The sequence below is a fragment of the Myotis nattereri genome (genome assembly GCF_964212035.1).
Source record: "Myotis nattereri genome assembly, chromosome: 11".
NCBI lineage: Eukaryota > Metazoa > Chordata > Mammalia > Chiroptera > Vespertilionidae > Myotis > Myotis nattereri.
The window spans coordinates 28,365,900-28,385,917 of NC_138086.1; the positions used below are offsets into that span (position 1 = coordinate 28,365,900).

Sequence of the window (20,018 nt, forward strand, 5' to 3'; positions counted from 1 at the left end):
GACCAGGCTGAGGGAGGCGGGACATCAGTCACTGCTTCACCAGATTCCAACAGGCATCCTAGGCTCGTTATGGCCAGCGTGTGGGGTCTCCAACGAATAAGAGTCATCATCTTCAAAGAGGTGGTCACACCCCTGGTGAGAGCCAGGCTGTAGATCTGCAGCACGATCATTGGTAGAAACAAGCCCACTTGTCCCGCGCCTGACCCTAACGTAATTCCCTAAGGCAGGAAGCAAAAGGGAGGGAGGGATCCGGCTCCCTTTGCAGGGAGGGCCTCGGGGCTGCAGGGGGAGGGCTCTCACCGCAGGTGGGAATCGCAGGCTGTCCTCCCAGCCAAAGCCTCGACTGCTCCACTGCTCGTCCATGTCTTCATCCGTGTTGGGTGGGAAAAAGGAAAAGCTTATAACAAAGGTGGTTTGGGGAAGTAAAAGCAGAGCCAAGAGAGAGAGGGCGGTGGAGACCGCCTCTCAGAAGGTGGCGTTCATTCTCCTGTCGAGTTCGACAACTTTGAGAGTTTCATTCCCCTCCAGTTTGGCGCCGACCCTGTGAAGGCATCGAGAGGGAAAAGCAGTCTCAGCCATGCTGGGTTGGAGACACGATCGTTCCCTGACTGCAGCACTGCGGGCTGGCCCAAGGGTGCCCTTGTTCCTTCCCACCCAGCAGCAACTCTCTGTTCCCAACGCCTCCCATTACCAGCCTGGCCACTGTCCTCTCCACCACCTTCCCCCATCCCCACCCAAGGGAGATACCCCAGCCCAGAGACTAGAGATGGCAGTTTCAGACTGATCTGTTGTACACTGCTTTAAAGCAGGCGTCCTCAAACTACGGCCCGCGGGCCACATGCGGCCCGCCGAAAACATTTATCCAGCCGGCCGGGTGTTTTTGCCGCCGCTGACTGTCCTGCTTAGCAGCCGACTGGCCCCGGCCCGCAGTGCGCATGTGTGGAATGTCTGAGGGACAGTGAACTGGCCCCCTGTTTAAAAAGTTTGAGGACCTCTGCTTTAAAGAGCTGCATTTATTGACGGCCCTTTAAAGTACTGTATTGACTGAGGATGGCTAGACCCTGGGAAGGACAAAACAGAAGGATAAAGCTGATCCCTGTTCTAGCATAGCAAATAATCCCAATAAAGACCCCCTAGAGCCCCCAAATAAGTAACTGGAAATAACAATAAATATACAACAGAAAATAACTACATTATTATTAAACTAGAGGCCCGATGTACGAAATTCTTGCAAGGGGGCTTGGCCCTGGCAGCCTCGGCTGCCTCTCAGCCCTGCCCCGCCCCCCCACCCCACCCCCCCGCCGTCCACTGGTCATTCCGGAAGGTTGTTCTGCCATCTGGTCTAATTAGCATATTAGCTCTTTATTATATAGGATTGTGTAAGAGCCCCGAGAGTCCTAGGCACATGGAGAAGGAACAGGCAGGTCCAGTGCCCAGCAGACATCCCAAACAAGCACATTTCAATGGGGCCTGGATAGCTGAGCTGAGAGGGGAGGCGACTTGTGTCATGAACCAAATACTCAAGTAGTTGAGTCTCCATAGCCTTACAATTTCTCTATAATGGAATAATAATAACCTCTTAAAGTAATTAATGAGATTAATGTATCATATTTGCTTAGTACTTAAAATGGTTAAGTGCCAGGACACGTTCAATATGCAGGTGTGATGTAAACCTGTGAAGGTATATGTCATCAGGAACCTTCCCACAGCGTTAGCAGGGGAGAGCTGAAGAATTAGAAACGGAATCTCTCCCGCTTGCATTGGAATAGCGGCATTTCTGGGAGGCCCAGGGGAAAGGCCATTCAGCTCCATCCCCAACCACACCACACGACCGGCCCCCTCCTGTGCCGTCTGCCATCCCAGGCACCTCCCCTCACACAACAACACCTGGCACCCATGTAAGCCTTTATGTTTACAAAGGGATGTTTCTCCATGACTAAGGGCAACAACTCATGGAGAAGTGGAGCCAAGTGTGCTACCTTCAATACGGAAGCACGAACAGGCACGGTGCCTCTTCAACGGTGCCCTCAATAGAAATATGCAATTACAACTCGTGCATGTTTACTTACATGTAAATGATAAAACTACATATTGACATATAGCATAACATACATGTTAGCTGGAAGCTAGAGAAGGTGTCTTAGGCTGCATTTGCATGGCAAGCATCCTCCTGGGACTGACTGTGTGTTTACTCATGCGGCTTTGAGGGATGATGAGAGAGTGAGGAAGGGGGGGGGGGGTGGGGGCAAGCCCTTTCCCCACGTCCTGAAGCCACTGCTGCCAGCTCCCCAATGACATAGTAGACAGGGGGTCTTTTCCCATCTCTACTAGGGGCAGCTACTGGCAAACAGTACACCCTCCCCAGTCCCCGGGCCTGGAAATCGGTCCTGAAGGAGCAGAAGGACTGACGAGGCCTGTGAGAGTCTCCACCCGCCCTGCAGGCTGCTGACCCCTGACCCTGACCGGTGCAGTGGAGGAGAGGGGTCTGTGTCCGCGGACTCACAGGTGCTGCTGGAGCTCCCACAGCACTGACTTCTCCAGGCTGCTCTCATTCGAGATAATGAAATGGGGAAGATCCACGTCCGGCCTGGACTCCAGCCCCGACGCCCTGAGCAGGGAGGAGCCTCTGTCCCAGCGGCCAAGCTCCCCGGCCGAGGCGGGGCTGGACGGCTCCTCCAGGGGAGAATGCTCCTCGTAGATGAGCAGGTTCCTGGATCTCACTGAGGACAAAGCAAAGTACTGGGTGTTAGGGAGACACCACGAAGGCACAGCACATCCTCCAAGGCTGGGGCCGCTGACAATTTGCCAGGGAACATAGTCGTGAGCGGTATTTTGTAAAGTGTGCTCCGCTGAGTTCTACAGAATTCCCAGCGGTGCCTCAGCCCCGGGGGGAGGGGCACAAGGGGGAACCCAGCAAGTGGGCATGACCCCCTCCCCTGCCCCTTCCCTCCCCTCAATGGAGAAGCTACACTTTCATCACGTTTTTAAAATCAAACGTTCACGTAAGACTCCCTTCAGAAAGGTGAGCTTCCAGAAAGCTCCAGAGGAATGAAACAGAGACCCTCCCCGCGTGCTGAGTGTGGCCTTACCCACGGAGGCTGTGTACGGCTCCGGCATGGAATGCTGGCTGGGCAGGGCCATCTTGGTGGCGGAAGGATAGGGCCCATAGCCCTGGAAGAAGCTGCCGAACGCCACGGCAAAGCACAGCACGACCACCTGCAGGCGAGGGACAACACGGAGCTGTCGACTCCAAGGTCCACCGAGCACACCTGTCCACCCGCAGCCCCGGGAGGCTCCCCGCACCGGCCAGCAGACGGACCGGGAGCGAGCTGCGCGGTTCCTCCGACCCCACGGCCCCTGGACGTGGCAGGCTGGGCAGCGATGGAGACTGGGGAGAGGGCGGGGCGGTTAGGGCGCGTCCCTTCGGGAAACTCACCATGAGGCAGGTGCCAGTCTGCGTGCCCGCCAACTTGCAGGTGCGAGAAACCTTGCCCATCACCAGAGTCTGCAGCTTCTGCAGCTGCTGGAGGAGAGCCCTGCGTGTAAAGGAACAGAACCATGAGGGGTCTCAGAGATGACACAGGCTGTGGCGGGTCGGCCCCCAGCTCCAGGGCAGGTGCCGTGACTTCGTGTCTGAATTTGAGGAGAGAGCAGGACAGTCGCCCATGGAAGAACAGGGGACACCAGTGCCTACCAGGGCCGGCGCTACAGAGCCTCCTGGGGCTCAAAATCAGTCACTTCCACCGCTGCCCGGTTCTGGTGCTGTTCTAAGAGGTGAACACCCCAAAGCATCCCTGACGTGTCAGGACTCGTGGTCAGCCACTGGGGGGAAAAACGGGAAGAAAGTTCTGACCGGCTGGTGCTGGTGACACAGGGAACTCATTTGCCCAAAGAAGAGAAACACTGAAGAGGCGTGAGGAAGGAGAAAAGCCAAGAGCGGGGGAAAATGCCCAGCAGAGAACCTGGGAGGAGGGAGCAGAGGTGGCGGCCGTGATTGGAGATGACACCACTCTCACAGAGCCGCGCTCGGTGGAGACTTGAAGAAAGAGAGAACGAGGGCAAACAAGGATGGCCGGGAGGCACACAGCCGGGCCCCTGCAGCCCAAGGTCTCCGGAGGCTCAGGGCACCGCCACAGCCAAAGGTGAAGCCAGAACATGAAAGAGCCAGGCAGCCTGCTCCGGGCACACGGCTCACAGCCAGGCACTCGGAACCAGACGGACACCGGCTCTGATCTTTCTCTTGGAAGAGACGGAGAGCCGGAGCAAAAGGAGTCGCCCTGCCCTGAAACTGGACTGTGCATCGCCTTAAAAGGGGAGGGCTTGGATGAGAATGGCCTGTTCTGCTCTGAGTACCTTCAGATCAGAGAGAGAGCAGGTGGGGAAATTCCTGGCAAACCCAGCACAGGGCACACCGCAGGCGAGGAGTTTACGGCACACTCTCCTGAATCAGAGTCTCAGAGCTGAATTTTGCACGAGCTCTTCCCCTCTTCCCAAGCCCCATGCGCAAGGCAAAGTGGGAAGATTTTACAAGCAGATGCTTTTCCTTGAGTCTCAAAGCCCCTGGGATGTGACTTTAGAACGCCAGACGAGTTCACTGGGAAACACTAACCCACCACTCGTTTGCAGGGGCCGGGCTTTCGCGGGTAAGTGCCTCTCGGTGCCGTCTATCTCCTGAATAACTTCCAGGGGCCTGAAGGGCAGGCAGGTGGACCCAGGGCTGCAGCTTCTCCCCGGCAGGTGCCAATGAAAGGTGTCTCCTGGGTGTACACCAGTTAAGGATGGGCTGGCTATAGGACGATGCTGCTTTCAGCAGTTAGATGGCTAAGAGTGGGGGCAGATGGGAGCCACCCTGAGCACATGCAGGGGAGGCTTGCTGAACCCACATATCTGTGTGTGGTCCGAACGACACTGTATTTTCACCCTGTGCCATGATTTTAACTCAAGCAAAACAAAGTCTTTCATCCCATTAACTAATATCATTAATTGAAATTCTTTTATATGGAGATTTTTAAGGTCTTAGTTGTAAATTTGTTGCTTTGTGGTTATCTAGAAATATAATCACATATAGTCGAGACCTGATTCAGTCGTTGAGAGTGTTCTGTACGTTACTCACAGCTGAGAAATACTGATAGCATGATTGCCTTAAATTCTACTTAAAGAAATCTTGTCGTTTGTGACAACATAAATGACCTTGGAGGGCACTGTGCTAAGTGAAATAAGCTAGGCAGAGAAAGACAAATACCAGGTATATGTGAAATCCCTCCCGTCCCCCCCCAAAAAAGTCAAAGTCAGAAAAACAGAGTAGAAAAGTGAAAAGTGGTTGTCTGGGGCTAGGAGGTGGAGAGAACAGGTTGGTAAAAGGGTACAAATTACCAGCTGTAAGATTAATAAGGTGTTAAGATCTAATGTCTAGCATGGTGACTATAGTGATAACACTGTATGGTATAATTGAAATTTGCTACGAGAGTAAAACTTAAATGTTCTCACCAAAATATCCTATATAATAAAAGCCTAATATGCAAATCAACCAAACGGTGGAACGACTGGTGGACCGGTTGCTGACCGGTGAGCACTGACCATCAGGGAGCAGATGCTCAATGCAGGAGCTGCCCCCAGCCCACAGGCCCTAGGCCAGCCAACGCAGGTGCCAGCAGGGCCACCCCCGCATTACCCCACTGATCAGCCCTGATTGCCAGCCAGGCCTAGGGACCCTACCTGTGCATGAATTTCGTGCACTGGGCCTCTAGTTAAAAATAAAAAGGTAAATATGTGAGATATTAGATGTATTAACACAGTGTGGGAATTCCTTTCACAATGTATATGCTTATCAAATCATCACATTGTGCTCTTTAAATATCTTACAATTTTATGTGTTAACTATACCTCGATAAGGCTGGAAAAAAGAAAACATTTGCAACCAAACGATCACATGACGCAGCAAGTGTTTTTCCTCGTCGCACTTTTTCTCTCTTCTCCCGGCACCTCCCCAGAGCTCTCCACTCTCTCCCCGCGCGGTTGCCTTTTCTGAATTGAGAGCTGAGTGACCGACTGCACACCCACTTCCTGGCGAGCTCGGGTTTGCAGAGCTGAGCTGGGGCCAGCAGGAGCACGCATGCTGGTAACCACCATCTGTACCACCCCCAAAGCCCCGCTGGGTTCTGTGGAAGTCCTGGGGCACACAGACAGGTGAGCACACAGGAAAGACCTGGGTGGGCCACGTGCACAAACCTCTCCCCCCCCCTTTTTTTTGTATTCCAGCACCTCCCTCAGCACCAGGTAATAAGGTGGTTGTTGCCAGCTAAACTATGGCAAGGGGCCTCCCTGTTTCCTGGGCTGCCTGCTGAAGAGCCACATCTGTGAGTGATGGCTGCCACGTTTGCTGGGCACCTCCGCCCCACGGGCACTCCTGCTGGCAGCCAAGGCGTCCAAATTCAGCTGTGCTCTGCGCACAGTGGGGACGTTTCTCCATCCAGGCCTCTGTAAGACAGCAGCTTTCCCAGTGGTGCCAAAGCCATTTACTTCGCTCTGAAGTCTTAAGGTGTTTTTAAAGTGAGACCACCATTTCTGTTTTTACCAATTGGCCCTATTCACCTGCAACCTTCCCACCCTCCTCCCTGCCCATCTCCTGCTCCTGCCTTTAGAATGTGAACCACCAAGGAAACCAAGTCTATCCAATCCTTGAAATCACTCTTCCCTTTCCATTTCTGGCTGAGATCGTGAGGCCTGGTACTCCCTTCCCTAGAAGGAAGATTCTCCCAGGAGGCTCCACCGTCCCTCCTACAAACAGACTGCCCGCAGGCCAGATATGCCTGAACCCTAGTGGCACAATGCCTGGGCCACATGCTGCAGATTCAGGAGAAGGACCGTCTCAGGATGGCTGGGCAAGCAGAGAAGGCACCTGCCCACGGATTGGGTTGCCCCTTCTTGGCACCCATCAGCACATCCTCTCCAGACTCAAAGATAATTACACTCTGAATCCACGGCCAGCGAGAATGGGTGGTTAGTGGTCCCTGGCTTCTGGCAGTTTATAATCCAATTCTTTAAGATGAGCAAACACGTGGTTTAAAAGAGATATTTTAGTTTGAAATTTTGTTGGAGAGCAACAGTGATTTATAAGGGCTGTTTGCTGCTGCTTCTCACTGGGACTGGCGAAGGTGAACTGGATGAATTGTGGAAGTGATGGGCTGCGAAGGCCACACCCATCAGCAGCTGGGAGTGGTCTCCCCCCCTCCCCCCGCAAGGAAAGTGGGTTAGCTCCCCCACCCGGAAAATCTAGATAGACTTGTGTGGTCTGATAAAGTCGAGGAAATTCATATCCATTCATGTAACACTCATTTTTGTCATAAGGAGAGAAAATCAACAGCGACAGAGTTCTGGAAACTTCACAGACTGAGATACCAAGTAATTGTCTCAAAGACACAGAACTAGTAAATGGAAGACCTAAGACGGAAACCAAAACCTGACTCCACACGCTGTGTGCTTCCAACAGCTTGGTACCCCAATCTAGAACCTCATACAATTAGCCTCCCAAATACTTACTAGCTAAATAGATTTTCTTAAATCGGGTGATATTAATATCATAGCAACAAGAGCCCAACCAAGAGATAAGCCCACCAATAGAGAACAGGAGGTTACTATCAACACGGACCAAGCCGCACTTGGAAGAGCCACAGTAAAGCCCAGCCCGTGGCAAGGAGACATGTGCTAACCAAGTTCCAGTGGCCATGACACAAATATAAACAATAAGGGCCCACGACACACTTCAAGGCACTTCTCTGGAGAGACCAAGATAAGATGCAAGAGGCAGGTAAGACTCCCGGGTGCTCCACGCCCTGCCTCAGGCGTCTGGAACTCAAACCTGGGCTTCGTTTACAGAAACAGAAACTAGACAACCATCTCTCTGTGGCCCCCCAAAGAGCTGATGTGATGGCTTGAGGATGGCTAAGCTGGTACAGTCACTATGGGGGCGGGGAGGGGGGGAGGGATAGGCTCCCACAGCAAAGGAACCTGAGCTTAGATCTCAGTGCCACTGCTCTGCGCCTTTCATCTGGTAACTACGTAAGTCCCAAGTTTAGGCCGCTGGTCGAAGTTAATTCCCTTGACTTCATCAGCTGACAGAGTGGCGAGAGAACCCCTTCTGGGGGAGCCTGGGTGTGCTGAAGCAGCACCCCTTTGAAGAGTGCTTCAGTGTCTCTCCATGGTGACAGACGAAGCCAGGCTTCTTTACGGAAATGCCTGGGCACTCCGAACTGGCGTGCTCTGGGATGGGTGGTACTCTCCCAGAAGTCCCCGGGACAGGGCCACAACCAGCACAGGTAAGACTGTGACCCTGCTTGCAGGAAGGGCTGGGTAGAGAAACGGCACCACCAGATGAATGAAAGGACTATTTTAAAACAAAAAGCTATAAAACGAACCAGAGGGCAGACCCAAAAGTGCGTCCAAAGCTCAATATAACTTCTCCCGGATCACTATATTCTACATCATCAGTGATCATGGCTAATTATGGCTTAATGAATTCGTGGGCTTCTGGGAGTAAGGTCTTAATTTAGAGAAAGGAGTACTCTTAGCAAACGTTTATCTGGGCCAAGAGATTTCACACGACTTGTTAAATCGGAGTGTCCCACACGCAAACTGAAAATTTGGATTTTTGTCCTGTGATGAGGTGTAAAAATAAGCCTAGAGGCTGTCCTCATACAGTTCCTTGCAAAAGAGCAGTTGAGAGAAGCTGCCAGTCTTGCCCAAAATAAAGCATCACCCTGTATCTTGGGGGGTGTATCAAAGGAAACTGGGGAAAACCTTCAAAAGTAGGGACAGTGTGAGACACAATCTTATAATAAGTGGGAAATGTATCAACAGACTCATGTGTTTTCTTTGTATTTGGTTTAATTTTGTTTTCTTCTGCTTCCTTAATTTATAGAGAGAGAATAGTCATAACGTTATTGCACATTATACTTTGAACATTCAAGTACCTAATTTTCCACTGGAGTCAGAAACCAAGACAGGGGAAGAAGAATGAACTGGTGGTTCCCAATTACTTGCTGTGCTGAGAGCTTCAGACCAGGCCCTCTTCATAGACATACTTTTAAAGAACAAGAAAAATAGCGTTGGACAGAGAGGACTATATAGTATGAAGGTCAGAGAGAAAAATTGAGGAATTCTTATTTCTGACAACAACAGAGATATATATCAGGACAAGCAGGGTTCCCATGAGGTCTGGGGAAAGGGTAGAAATGAGACCCACACACCACCCATCTTCTCATCCAACCGACCCCAAGCCAGGCAAACTCTGCCTTCAGGTGCCCCCAGCACCTGCTTCTTCCACCTTCCTCCAAGGCCAGGTTTAGAATTCTCGGGCGCCCAGGGTTCCTTGCCAAAAAGCAGTGGTAAGGGAAGAAGACTCCTGGCTGCAGCCTGCTCCCCTCCACTTCTCATCTCTGGCGGTGCCCACAACAGCCAGCAGACATAGTCTTCCTTGGGTCTCTCACGCTCCTACATGTTGTACTGACTATGCCATGATTGCAAGGCCCTGACCCCTCTTTTCCATGGGACACAACATGGGTTATTTATGAAGCTGGTAACCTTGAGAGATGAGGAAATGCCTCCCCCTGAGCAGAAAAGCGGGCTTATTTACTGCCTGCTATAAAAGCAGTGGATTCCCCAAGCTCAGGGTTCCTTAGCTGTGAAAGGAAAGCCGCTGGGAACACTGCATCTACCCAGATTCATCAGGGAACGTGGGGGCCAGGAGAATCGATGCTCATGCTGCTTGCTGTGCTGGGAGTCTCTGACCCAGGAATCTCATGACTTCTGTAAATCAGACCAAATGCAACCCCAGATCTGATACACAGTGCAGGATTCCAGGCACACACTGCCAAGGTTCAAACTCCATACTCAGTGCTCACAACGAGTGGCCTTTAGTCAACCACTGGCTTAATGCAGATGGCCCTCTGATGTCCTTTATAGAACAGATTTTGTTTGTGTAGAGATCCACACAGGCCCTGGAAATGGACTAAGACCCTTGGAGCAGAGAATTCCAGGGTCCCAGGTACCAGGGTATGGTCTGAAGGGGTACAGCGAGAGCTCTGGATAGACACATCCCGTTGGTCCTGCTGACCACTCATCCCGTGCAGAGGGGTGTGGCTAGAGGAGAGCCAGGGTCCTCGGAAGCAAGGCCCTCTTGTTCAGGTCTAACCTTGGCCCTGTGCTTCGGAAGGGCAGTGTCCTCAAAGGAGGAAGGGGCACAGCAGACCAGAAACCAAGGTAAGAAGCTGAGTGAACCCCATTCTACCTCTAAATGTCTGGATGGCCTGAACCTCACTGTGCCTCAGTTTCCCCTGCTGAGAAATGAAGTGACTAGAAGTTAAATAAGATGATCTCTAAACTACAACTGAAATCTAAGCTCCTGTGATTCTACAAATCAGGGTTCCAGGAGGGGGACTCCCAGCAAAATAAAAAAATGAATAGAACAACCTGAGTCACAAATCCTGAAAACTACTGGGCTAGGCGGTGTGTGTGTGTGTGTGTGTGTGTGTGTGTGTGTGTGTGTGTATCACTTGTGCAGAAGAATATAAAGGGGGAAACACAGGATTTCTCAGGAACAAGACCAGGGCAGGGCCAGAGAGCCTGCAGCGTGGAGCTGGGGAGTGGCACACACGGGTCTCGCCTAGACTTTATAAGTGAAAATGCATTTCCTGATTGAGCATGGGAAGGAGGCCCTCTGGGAAATTCTCTCTCATCTCACACATTTCCTGAGGGCACGCAATTAGTGGATCGCCTCAGCAGAAGTGGGAAGGTGCTTTCACACCGTCTCAGCTCAGCTCCAGAGGCCCCTGGGGAAGGCTGCAGAAGGGTTGAGAGGACCTCATCTTCTCTCTGTCCCCATCCTCTTCCAGTTCTGAGCTCAGCTAACAGGGCCTTTCCACCTAGAAACCTATACTATGTCAGGTGGCTGCTGCTGAGGGCAGTATAAACCGAAAGATTCAGAACTGACTAATCTGAGCACTCATTTTCATCTGGATGGAAAAGTCCCTTGTGGGGTGCAGCACAGAAATAGTAATGTTAGAGGCAGAAATAGAATATTGGGGACTAGCTATCAGTTATAAGAAATAAAATAAGAAATATTAACCATGCCCTGTTAAGCCTGAGTGTTCTGTTCTGATTTAAGAAAGCAGGATGTCATCAGGCTGGGAGTTGCATGCAGGACCTGGGGGCTCACCTGGAAATTCAGCCCTCCCCCCTCCCCGCACCAGGGAGCTGCCTATTATCATGGAAAGGTTAACAACCTTGTTGCAGAAACCAGAGGTGCCAGCCCTTTGCAAACCCCCAGCCCACACTGCCTGTAAACTGTAACCATCACACCCATTTTGCATACCCATTCCTATTCTTTTTGCCCACTTCCCCATGTAATCTTTGTCCTTCTACCCAATATAAGCAGCTGACTTATGGGGGGGGGGGGGCAGAGGAGGGGGGTAGAGAGCAGATTTTTGTGGATGACCTGCTGCTCTCCTATCCTGCCAGCATTATTGGAATAAACGCTCATATATGATTCAACCTTGTCTCTGCTGATTGGCTCAAAGAGTGACAGGAAGCCCAGACCCATTGGTTGTCTGGTTCCAGTATCATGAAAGAGGTGTAATTTTTTCTTTAATTTGGTCAGTGATGAAATTCTTATTCCCCTTTCCCACCATGTCCTGTCATAGGAAACAGTGGCACCCAGGGTGTCCCATCCCACTTCTGGTGACCCAGGTTCCTAGTCACTCAGCAGTCACCTCCACTTCTGTCCAGCTACCTCCAAAGGACAACGATACAAGAAGCATAAACAGAACACAAACACAGGTGTGTGTTCATGAGGCCCAGCCCTGTGCTTATTCCAAACACAGGGTCACCTACACGATGTGATGTGAGGAAAGGGTCCAAAGTCTCCCCTTACCACACACCCAGAACACCAGCTCCTCAGGCCTGGTTAGGGCAGGAGACTGTGCGGGGTCCTTAGAGCAAGGGCGGCCTTGGCAGGGAGCGCAGGCCCACATCCCTGCGGCATCAAGAGCAGCTCTGCTTTAATTTCCTGGCCTCTTGAGTCCAAACACATCGAAAGCTTCTGGACTTAGAAACGACAACCCTAGGAGCTCCCTGGCAAGATCATCTGTGGGAAGATGGCAGACCAATCAGTTGTCAGCCGTTATCACCGTGAAAGGTTTGTCTATCAGGAAGGGTAAGTCTTGGGGGAGAAGAAATGCCAGGAGAGCACACAGGGCCTGGGTGGGGGAAGTCACAGTGAAGGCTCCTGAGGGTTCCTCGTCAGAGCAGAGACCATGGACATGAGGCTGGTTTTCCCAGGGGAGGTCCCCACAGGCTGAATGGCTGGGGAAAGGCTCCACACAGTAAGGAAGACAGTAGGAAACCCATCGCTGACTCACAGAGAATAAATAACGTGAGACATGCAGACCCCATGCTCAAATACGCTGTAAGTTCCCATACCTCATGTTATATAATATTTAATATCATATAAACATAGCTACAGCCATTATTTAAAAAGATAAGAACAATTGGCAAAACTCAGGTTGCTGTGCCATGGACTCAGATGTGACAATGTTCCTCAGATGGTAGCTCTTTACCAAACCTGATAGGAATAAGGATTCTGTAGAAATATGTTCATTGATTTAAAAATATGGCCATTATATTTTGTTAAATGGAAAATTTTCTTAACAAAAGAGTACGTACAATAGAAATGCATCCATGTATAAAATATTCCAAATTTATAAAATGCATAAAATATTCCAAAACGTAAATATGTGTTTGGGTAAAAAGGCTGCAATAAAACAATTGACTACATTTTCTTATTTTTTCTACCATGGCCACATGTGGTTTTGTTGTGTTACGGTCAGCCTGGAGAGGGAAGGAGAGATGACTCTTTATCACAAAAACCGACTGCTCTGCTCGCAGCACAGCTCGTGCTGTGACTCTGCTGCCCCTGTGTGGCTGTTAGAAGATATAACATGCGAAGCCCCCAGACAAAAGCCAAGGTTATCTTATATAGATTCCTCATCCTCTTTCACAGGTTCATGGCCTGGACTTGTCCCCCTCAGGAATACCAGGCTTCCATGACAGGAAGTGCTAGGACAGGACGGGTGTGTGAATTCCTACCTGCTCCTGATGCTAAAGAACTGGATACAGACCCTGGTAGGGGGATCAGGATCCAGAGAACCACTCCAGCAGGAGTGAGGGTGGAGATAAGAAAGGATGAAACCTCAGGAGACTAATGGCCAATGGTGACCGTGAAACGAAAGTGGTATTGGAGCATCTCCTTTGCCTCAGGGGGTCAAGGTGAGCCACACGGAGCCAGTGATGGTTAGTTACTTGTGCTGTCTGTCTACAGAGCACTTGAGGCCACTGCCCTGCCCTGCCATATGAGTGTGCATTCCCAGAAATACAGAGGGAAGTTCAGTGGGTTCACAATGTCCATTATTCCCCCTCCTGGTAATTAACTTATGATTAATCAGCCTGCTGTTTGAACAACAAACCATGATTTGATGCTATTATCAAATGGCAGGCACATAGATTTAACCTGATCCTTTAGCATTTGCAAAATTGTTAGAAGGCATTAATGCTAAGCCTTAAAATGATTAACATTTTGCTTACCTAAAAGTCAATTTTTCTCTGCTTGAATTGTCAGATCTATAACAACAAAGATCAATAGGATTTCCTAACGAATCCCCTTACTCTCAAAGCATAGGTATACACAATGTACACACACAAACACCCTAACTGCCCATTTCTTAAACCTAGATTTCAGCCCCTTTTCATGCATATGACCCAGGGCTAAAGCTCAGTGTGGTCCTCCAAAGTCAGTGTCAGATTGTCTGCATTCAAATGCAGCTCTAGCATTTACTGGGTGACCATGGGCAAATCACCTAGCCCCGTGGTTGGCAAACCGCAGCTCACGAGCCACATGCGGCTCTTTGGCCCCTTCAGTGTGGCTCTTCCACAAAATACCACGTGCGGGCGTGCACATACAGTGCAACTGAAACTTCGTGGCCCATGCACAGAAGTCGGTATTTTGTGGAAGAGCCACACTGAAGGGGCCAAAGAGCCGCATGTGGCTCACGAGCCGCAGTTTGCCGAGCCGCAGTTTGCCTATCACTGACCTAGCCTTTCTGAGTTACCTCTTCTGTATCATGATAGTAATAGGACCACCTATGGGGCTGTTGGAAGGTTAGATGAGTTAATATCTATAAAGTGCTGAAAGTAGTTCCTGGCACAGGGAGTCCTGGAGAAACTCATTAACTCATTCTGTCCTTTAGTTATATTTCAAAATGGGCTTGAAATGTAATTAAACCCATTCTGTCCTTTAGTCATATTTCAAAATGGGCTTGAAATTAATTAATTCGGTAATTAATTTTTAAAACAGTAGTTAAAAAACAAATTTGATTTTCTCCCTCCCCCCACTAATAAAGATCATTTATTACTAAATTTGGGTGACAATGAAATGGCCAGTGCCTCCTTGTCCACCTCTAAAGTTTGATGACCTTTTCAGAAGAATCAAGCTTATTACTAGTCTCCTCCAAGCCTCTCCTTAACCCCTTAATCATAGCCCTTGTCAGAATCAGTGTCTTCATCAGTCCCACGTGTTTTAGAAAAGGGAAAGAACATGTGCATGAGTGTGTGCACATGTGTGCATGTGTGTTTGATATGATCGCATGTATGTGCACACATATCTGTGTTAATGTATGTGGTGCATGTGTTACTTGGGCACGCACATGTGTGTCTCTCTGTGTGTGATTGCATATACGTGTACACATGTGCATTTCATGTATACATCTGACTCTATGTGTGGTAGAGTACACCCGTCCTGAGCATCCTGATACAACTCTACTTTCAATGTGATCTCCTCCACTATCTTCCAGCCCCGGTCCTGGATCTGCCCCCTTCTTCCCACTTTCCATTAGGCAGCTCAACCAGCTCCTCACTCCAGCAACACTTACCTGTTAGTGTTTTCCAGGACCTCGACCTTCTTCCGAAGCTCCAAATTCTCCGTTGAACAAGACTCCACCCTGAACAGGGAGCAGAAAGAAGCAAATTCATTTGATCAGTAGAGCAATGCTGAGCCAGGAGCTCAGGTGGAGGTAACTGGGGAGCAGAGAAAGAAGACAGAGCATCAGGAGGGTGAGGGGAAGAGCCTGGATAACCTGAACTGGGAAGAAGGGTGAGAAGACAGAAGAAAAAAATAGAAAGAGTTTAGTAGCAAGTGCCTCAATAATAAAAAATGAACTGGATGGTACAAAACGTGAACTTCTCTTCGGGTATTCCAACCTTGTTTTCTCTCACGTCTCCCCTAATGCTCTCAGTGCCCATCACACGTCTCTCTCTGGACTACGGGGTCTGGGTGCTGCCAGCTGTACTCCTGGCCAGAAGGACTCATCGGAAGCCAAGAGGCTTAGGGCAGGGCCAAAGGGGAGGAGAGGAGCCCAGGACCTCAAGAGAAGGAATCCGGGTGCTGGAGCATGCGTGCCCCACAGAGACAAAAAAGAGATTTTCATAGAAACTTCTTGCCTCTGGATGCCTACAGAAATGAGGGGACAGAATGGGACTACTTAAGGAAAACTAACTTTCAGTAGAAACTTCAAGAACCAGCCAGGATTCACTGGCCACTCCTTCCCCCAGGTACACAAGAAGATTCATTTCTGTGTCCGGGGCCTCATTCCCATCTAAAAGTGACGTTAGCTTGAAGTTAACTATTTTCTAGGGCCAGTGCAGAATTGTACTTAATCATATTTTCTAACAGCCCTTCTGAAATCCCAGGCTTTTCAGAAGAGCAAAGGCTGCCTTCGAGTGTTGTTGTGAAAATCCTCTTGCCTGTCACCTGACTTGCAGTGGGCAGGAAATAAGAAGGCCAACCTGACATTCCATCTCCTGCTTTCCCTGAGGTGTGGCTCTGATGAATCAACTCCGCTCCCTTTGGCTGTTGCAGGGGGCGTGACTGTGAATATCTGTACACGTTTAAAAGGAAGCCTTCAGGGACTTGAAGATCTTTGGTTGGAAACGAATGTGGTCCAAATGCCCCTAAGATCCTGTGCCTGTACGAACCTTGAGAATATCATGCTAAGTGAAATAAGTCCGACAGAAAATTAAAGAACCATCTGACTTCACTCCTATGTGGGATATAAAACTGAAAGCAACAAATGAGCACAAGAAAAACAAACAAACAAACAAAAGCCCATAGACACAGCCAACAGGATGGTGGTTCCCAGAGGGAAGGGAGTGGGGGTTCGTAAAGGGGAGAGAGCTTTAAACAAATAGTGATGGAAGAAGATTGGACTTTGGATGGTGGGCACACAATGCAATATACAGATATGTATTGTTGAATTGTATACTTGAAACATAATCTTATTAACCAATGTCACCCCAATAAATTTAATTTTTTAAAAAGATTGAGTGTACTTTTGCTTCTTGCCATTATATAAGCTTTGCCTTTGAAAACCACTAGGTGTCAGGCGAAACCCAGCTGATGAGGCAAGGAGTTCACACTGGCAGCTGGGCGGGACTTCAGCTCTGCATGCACACAGACAGACACACACACACACACACACACACACACACACACACACACGCCTCTGTGCATACTGCCCAACAGACGCAACGGTCTGGCAGGGACCTACTTTTTCTCCAGGCTGTCCATGTACTCCTTCTTCTTTCTCCTACTCTCCTGCGCAGAAATCTGAGGTATAAGGGGGAAAGGATTAAGCTCCAGTTATATCGAAAAGCCAGTTGTGTCAAAGAAAGAGAGGAGGATTCATGGATAATAGAGACCATTATAAACTTTTGAACAATAATAGATACAGAGGCAGAGCTGCCTCAAACAGATTGTCAAACTGCAGTGGGAAGGCCAGGGAGGGTTGGGGGCAGGAGGTAGGGGGGTAAGAGATCAACTAAAGGACTTGTATGCATGCATATAAGCATAACCAATGGACATAAGACACTGGGGGACAGGGGAAGCTAGGGGACTGTCTAGGGCGGGGGGATAAAATGGACACATATGTAATACCCTTTGTAATACTTTCAGCAATAAATTAAAAAAAAAAAAAAGAAAGAAAGAAAGAGAGGAGGCTGTTAGCACAGAAACCACGAAAGCCCTGCTCACTTTTGTGGCCACTCCTCATTCCTCTAACACAGAACAATGGTCTGCAGAATTTTTTTAATAAAGAAAACCCCACAATCTTTAAAAAAAAAAGATTAAGTAAGCACCCATAAGTATTTACATTTATTTATAAATTATAGACAGACTGGGTGAAATAGGTGAACTAATTGACCAGTACAGATGGGTAGTTACAGACAGTCGTGGGGATATACTAGTAAAGTACAGCCCAGGAAATAGAATCAGTAACAGTGTAACAGCTACGTATGGTGCCAGGTGGGTACTGGAAATACTGGGGGAAACACTTTGTAAAGTGTATGATTGTCTAACCACTATGCTGTACACCTGAAATACAAAATACTATGGCATATAAACTGTAATTGAAAAATAAAATTTTTATTATAAATAAATAAATTACAGACAGGCCCACTAGAGGGAAATATTGTGTACATCATAAAACAGACATTTCAAAGGCTGATCTTTTTTTAATGATTTACATTAATGTTCTAAGGATTTCCTCCGACCCCTGAATGAATCATCTTGGGCACCAAGCACGTGCATGCCCAAATGGAGAGTCCACTGACCCAGAGGATGGAGGGCAGGGCTGGAGGAAGAGAGGGCAGGAGGTGACCACGCTCCCGCTGCTCCTGGCCCAGGGAAGGGAAGGGTGAGCCTTGGCCCCACGATGGGAGGGCTGGCGATGGGAGGGAGGGAAGGCACGTGGGCTCGATTCTGCTCCTGGTCTTTGCTCACGGAAGGACCTACATCTGAAGGGCTCACCTTGTTCTTGATTTTCCTCCGGATTTTCTTCAGGGCCTTCTCCTCTGATTTTGTCAGGGGCAGCTTGGTGGGGATGGGATAGCCCTCGGCGACCAGTGTCCTCTTCTCCTCCTCTGTCAGGACCAGTGGGCCTGAGCCCTGCAGTTTCTGTGCGAACCCAGGAGCAGAAGGGGGTCAGAAAGGGTGTGCTGAGGCCAGCCCTCCAGAGGGGTGAGAAGGCTGGTATACCATCCGCTCACACAGCCGAGAGAAGAGGCTGCCCCATCTGCTCTTGGTGAGGAACAGGTACTTTGAAGTCGTAGCAGAAATGGAGAAAGCCAGGCTGGCGTGGCTCAGGGGTTGAGCATCGGCCTATGAACCAGGAGGTCATGGTTCAATTCCCGGCCAGAGAACTTACTGGGACTAAATGCAAATTTTCAAAATTATGTTGATAGGCAATTCTTACAGAATTTTTAATTATCCGATTCCATTCAAATTTCTTTATTTGATATTATAAATTCAATAAACTGATGATAATGTTTAAGTATTAATGGAAACCAATTAATTCCACAGTACAATAAGAAGTTAATGATCTATCTACCCCTATTTTTAACTTGGAAAACGGTGCCCTTGTATCTATTAAGGATGAATGGTGCCATGACTTCTAACTTGTTTCTGGGTTAAAAGGCGTACCAGAGGGGAAAAAAGGTTAAACTACGTTTTTAAGCTTTAGACACCAAAGCATTTAATCCCTGGGAGATGTTTAAGTTCACCAAAGATTGCTTATTTAAAAAACAAGGGCATTTCCTATTGCAGGTTGTAAGGATCACCTACATGGATGTAAACTTGTGTGAGATGATTCAGAGGAGAAAAACAACGCATTTGTATTCCTCATGCCATAGCCATGTAAAATAAACGTAGGAACAAAATGGGAGGCGTGCACAGGAAGAGAGCTGTGTCACCAGGTGAGGTGACGAGCCATTCCTAAAAGCGTTCTGTAAGATTATCACCGTGCTTTAGACCTAAAGCTTCCTCACCAGAGTAATAATCACGTGGCCTCGAATGGCAGCCGCTCTGGGTGAAGGGCCAGGTGACAGAACGCAAAGAGCTCGTGTCCCAAGACGGGCGAAGACTTACATGAGGCGCCGTGAGAAGCGGGGAACTGGAGAGGGCCGAGGGGGCCCGCGGCACCGCTCTGGCTGGGCTGTGGGTCTGAGGCAGGCCGAAGGGGTGCAGGCGCGGGTTGGGGCTCAGGCTGCCCTCTGAGTCACTGCTGTGGCTGCTGGGAGGGGTGGGCGGCAGGTGCAGGTGGTCCACGGAGGCTGAGGAACAGGAAACGGGTTCCACACATCAGACAGCAGCCAAGCAGGATTTTCGGCAGCTAAACAACCTGCACATCCACACAGCGTGACGTGGGGCGACCTAACAAAGCAATGAGGATCTGCACGAGTTGATGCAGAAAGATCTCCAAGATGGATTGTTAAAGGGGACTGGCGGGGGAGTGGGGGGGACCAAGGTGCAGAGAGTATATAAAGCAGCCCTCCTTTCATATGAAAAGGGAGAAAAGAGAATACAGAGTTATATTTGCTGTATCTGCATAAAGTAACGCTGGGAAATAGAGAAGAAACTAATCGAATGATGACCTCATGGCAGGGATGGGGAAAGTGCTGGCATAATTTTTCACTGTATTAATTTTGTATCATTTCTATAGTTGGATTTGTAAACTTTATAAATGTATTATAATCTTTAAAAAAAAACACAAAAAATAAAAACAAAAAAACCTGGGAGCCCATGAGGGTTTGAGGAAAGCTCATTTGTCTCTGGAGGAATGTGCATAGTAGGCCCGCAGGTGAGATGCCAGGCACTCTTCATTGGAAAGTACTAAATCCATCTGTGTACAGATAGGTAGGCACTGGAAAATAAATGGGGGTGGGGGGCTTTCTCCTGCAAAGCCCCCGTCTTTAAGTCCATCCTTTGCCTGTCTTCAAGGAGGCACATGCACCCTCCTGGGGCCCGGGGGCCTGGGTCAGTATCACTTGCGCAGCGGATGGATGGGCTCGGGAAGAGAGAATCCACTCTCAGTTCAACCTGACAGGCGAGCTCGGGGGTCTCCCTCCTTTGTCTGAACGGT

General features: G+C 49.3%; 1 protein-coding gene across 1 annotated transcript in view; it reads right to left on the reverse strand.

Moving 5' to 3' along the window:
- Positions 1 to 465: 465 nt before the first annotated feature.
- Positions 466 to 20,018, reverse strand: part of CREB3L2 (cAMP responsive element binding protein 3 like 2) — a gene marked incomplete at both ends in the record, with an annotated part of 108,230 nt that continues 88,677 nt past the window's right edge. The window contains 8 exons of the mRNA XM_081102301.1: positions 466 to 541; positions 2,504 to 2,720; positions 3,090 to 3,216; positions 3,437 to 3,536; positions 14,979 to 15,047; positions 16,653 to 16,711; positions 17,909 to 18,055; positions 19,025 to 19,209. Coding sequence (XP_080958427.1) covers positions 466 to 541; positions 2,504 to 2,720; positions 3,090 to 3,216; positions 3,437 to 3,536; positions 14,979 to 15,047; positions 16,653 to 16,711; positions 17,909 to 18,055; positions 19,025 to 19,209 — 980 coding nt within the window. The remainder of the gene's footprint in view (positions 542 to 2,503; positions 2,721 to 3,089; positions 3,217 to 3,436; positions 3,537 to 14,978; positions 15,048 to 16,652; positions 16,712 to 17,908; positions 18,056 to 19,024; positions 19,210 to 20,018) is intronic.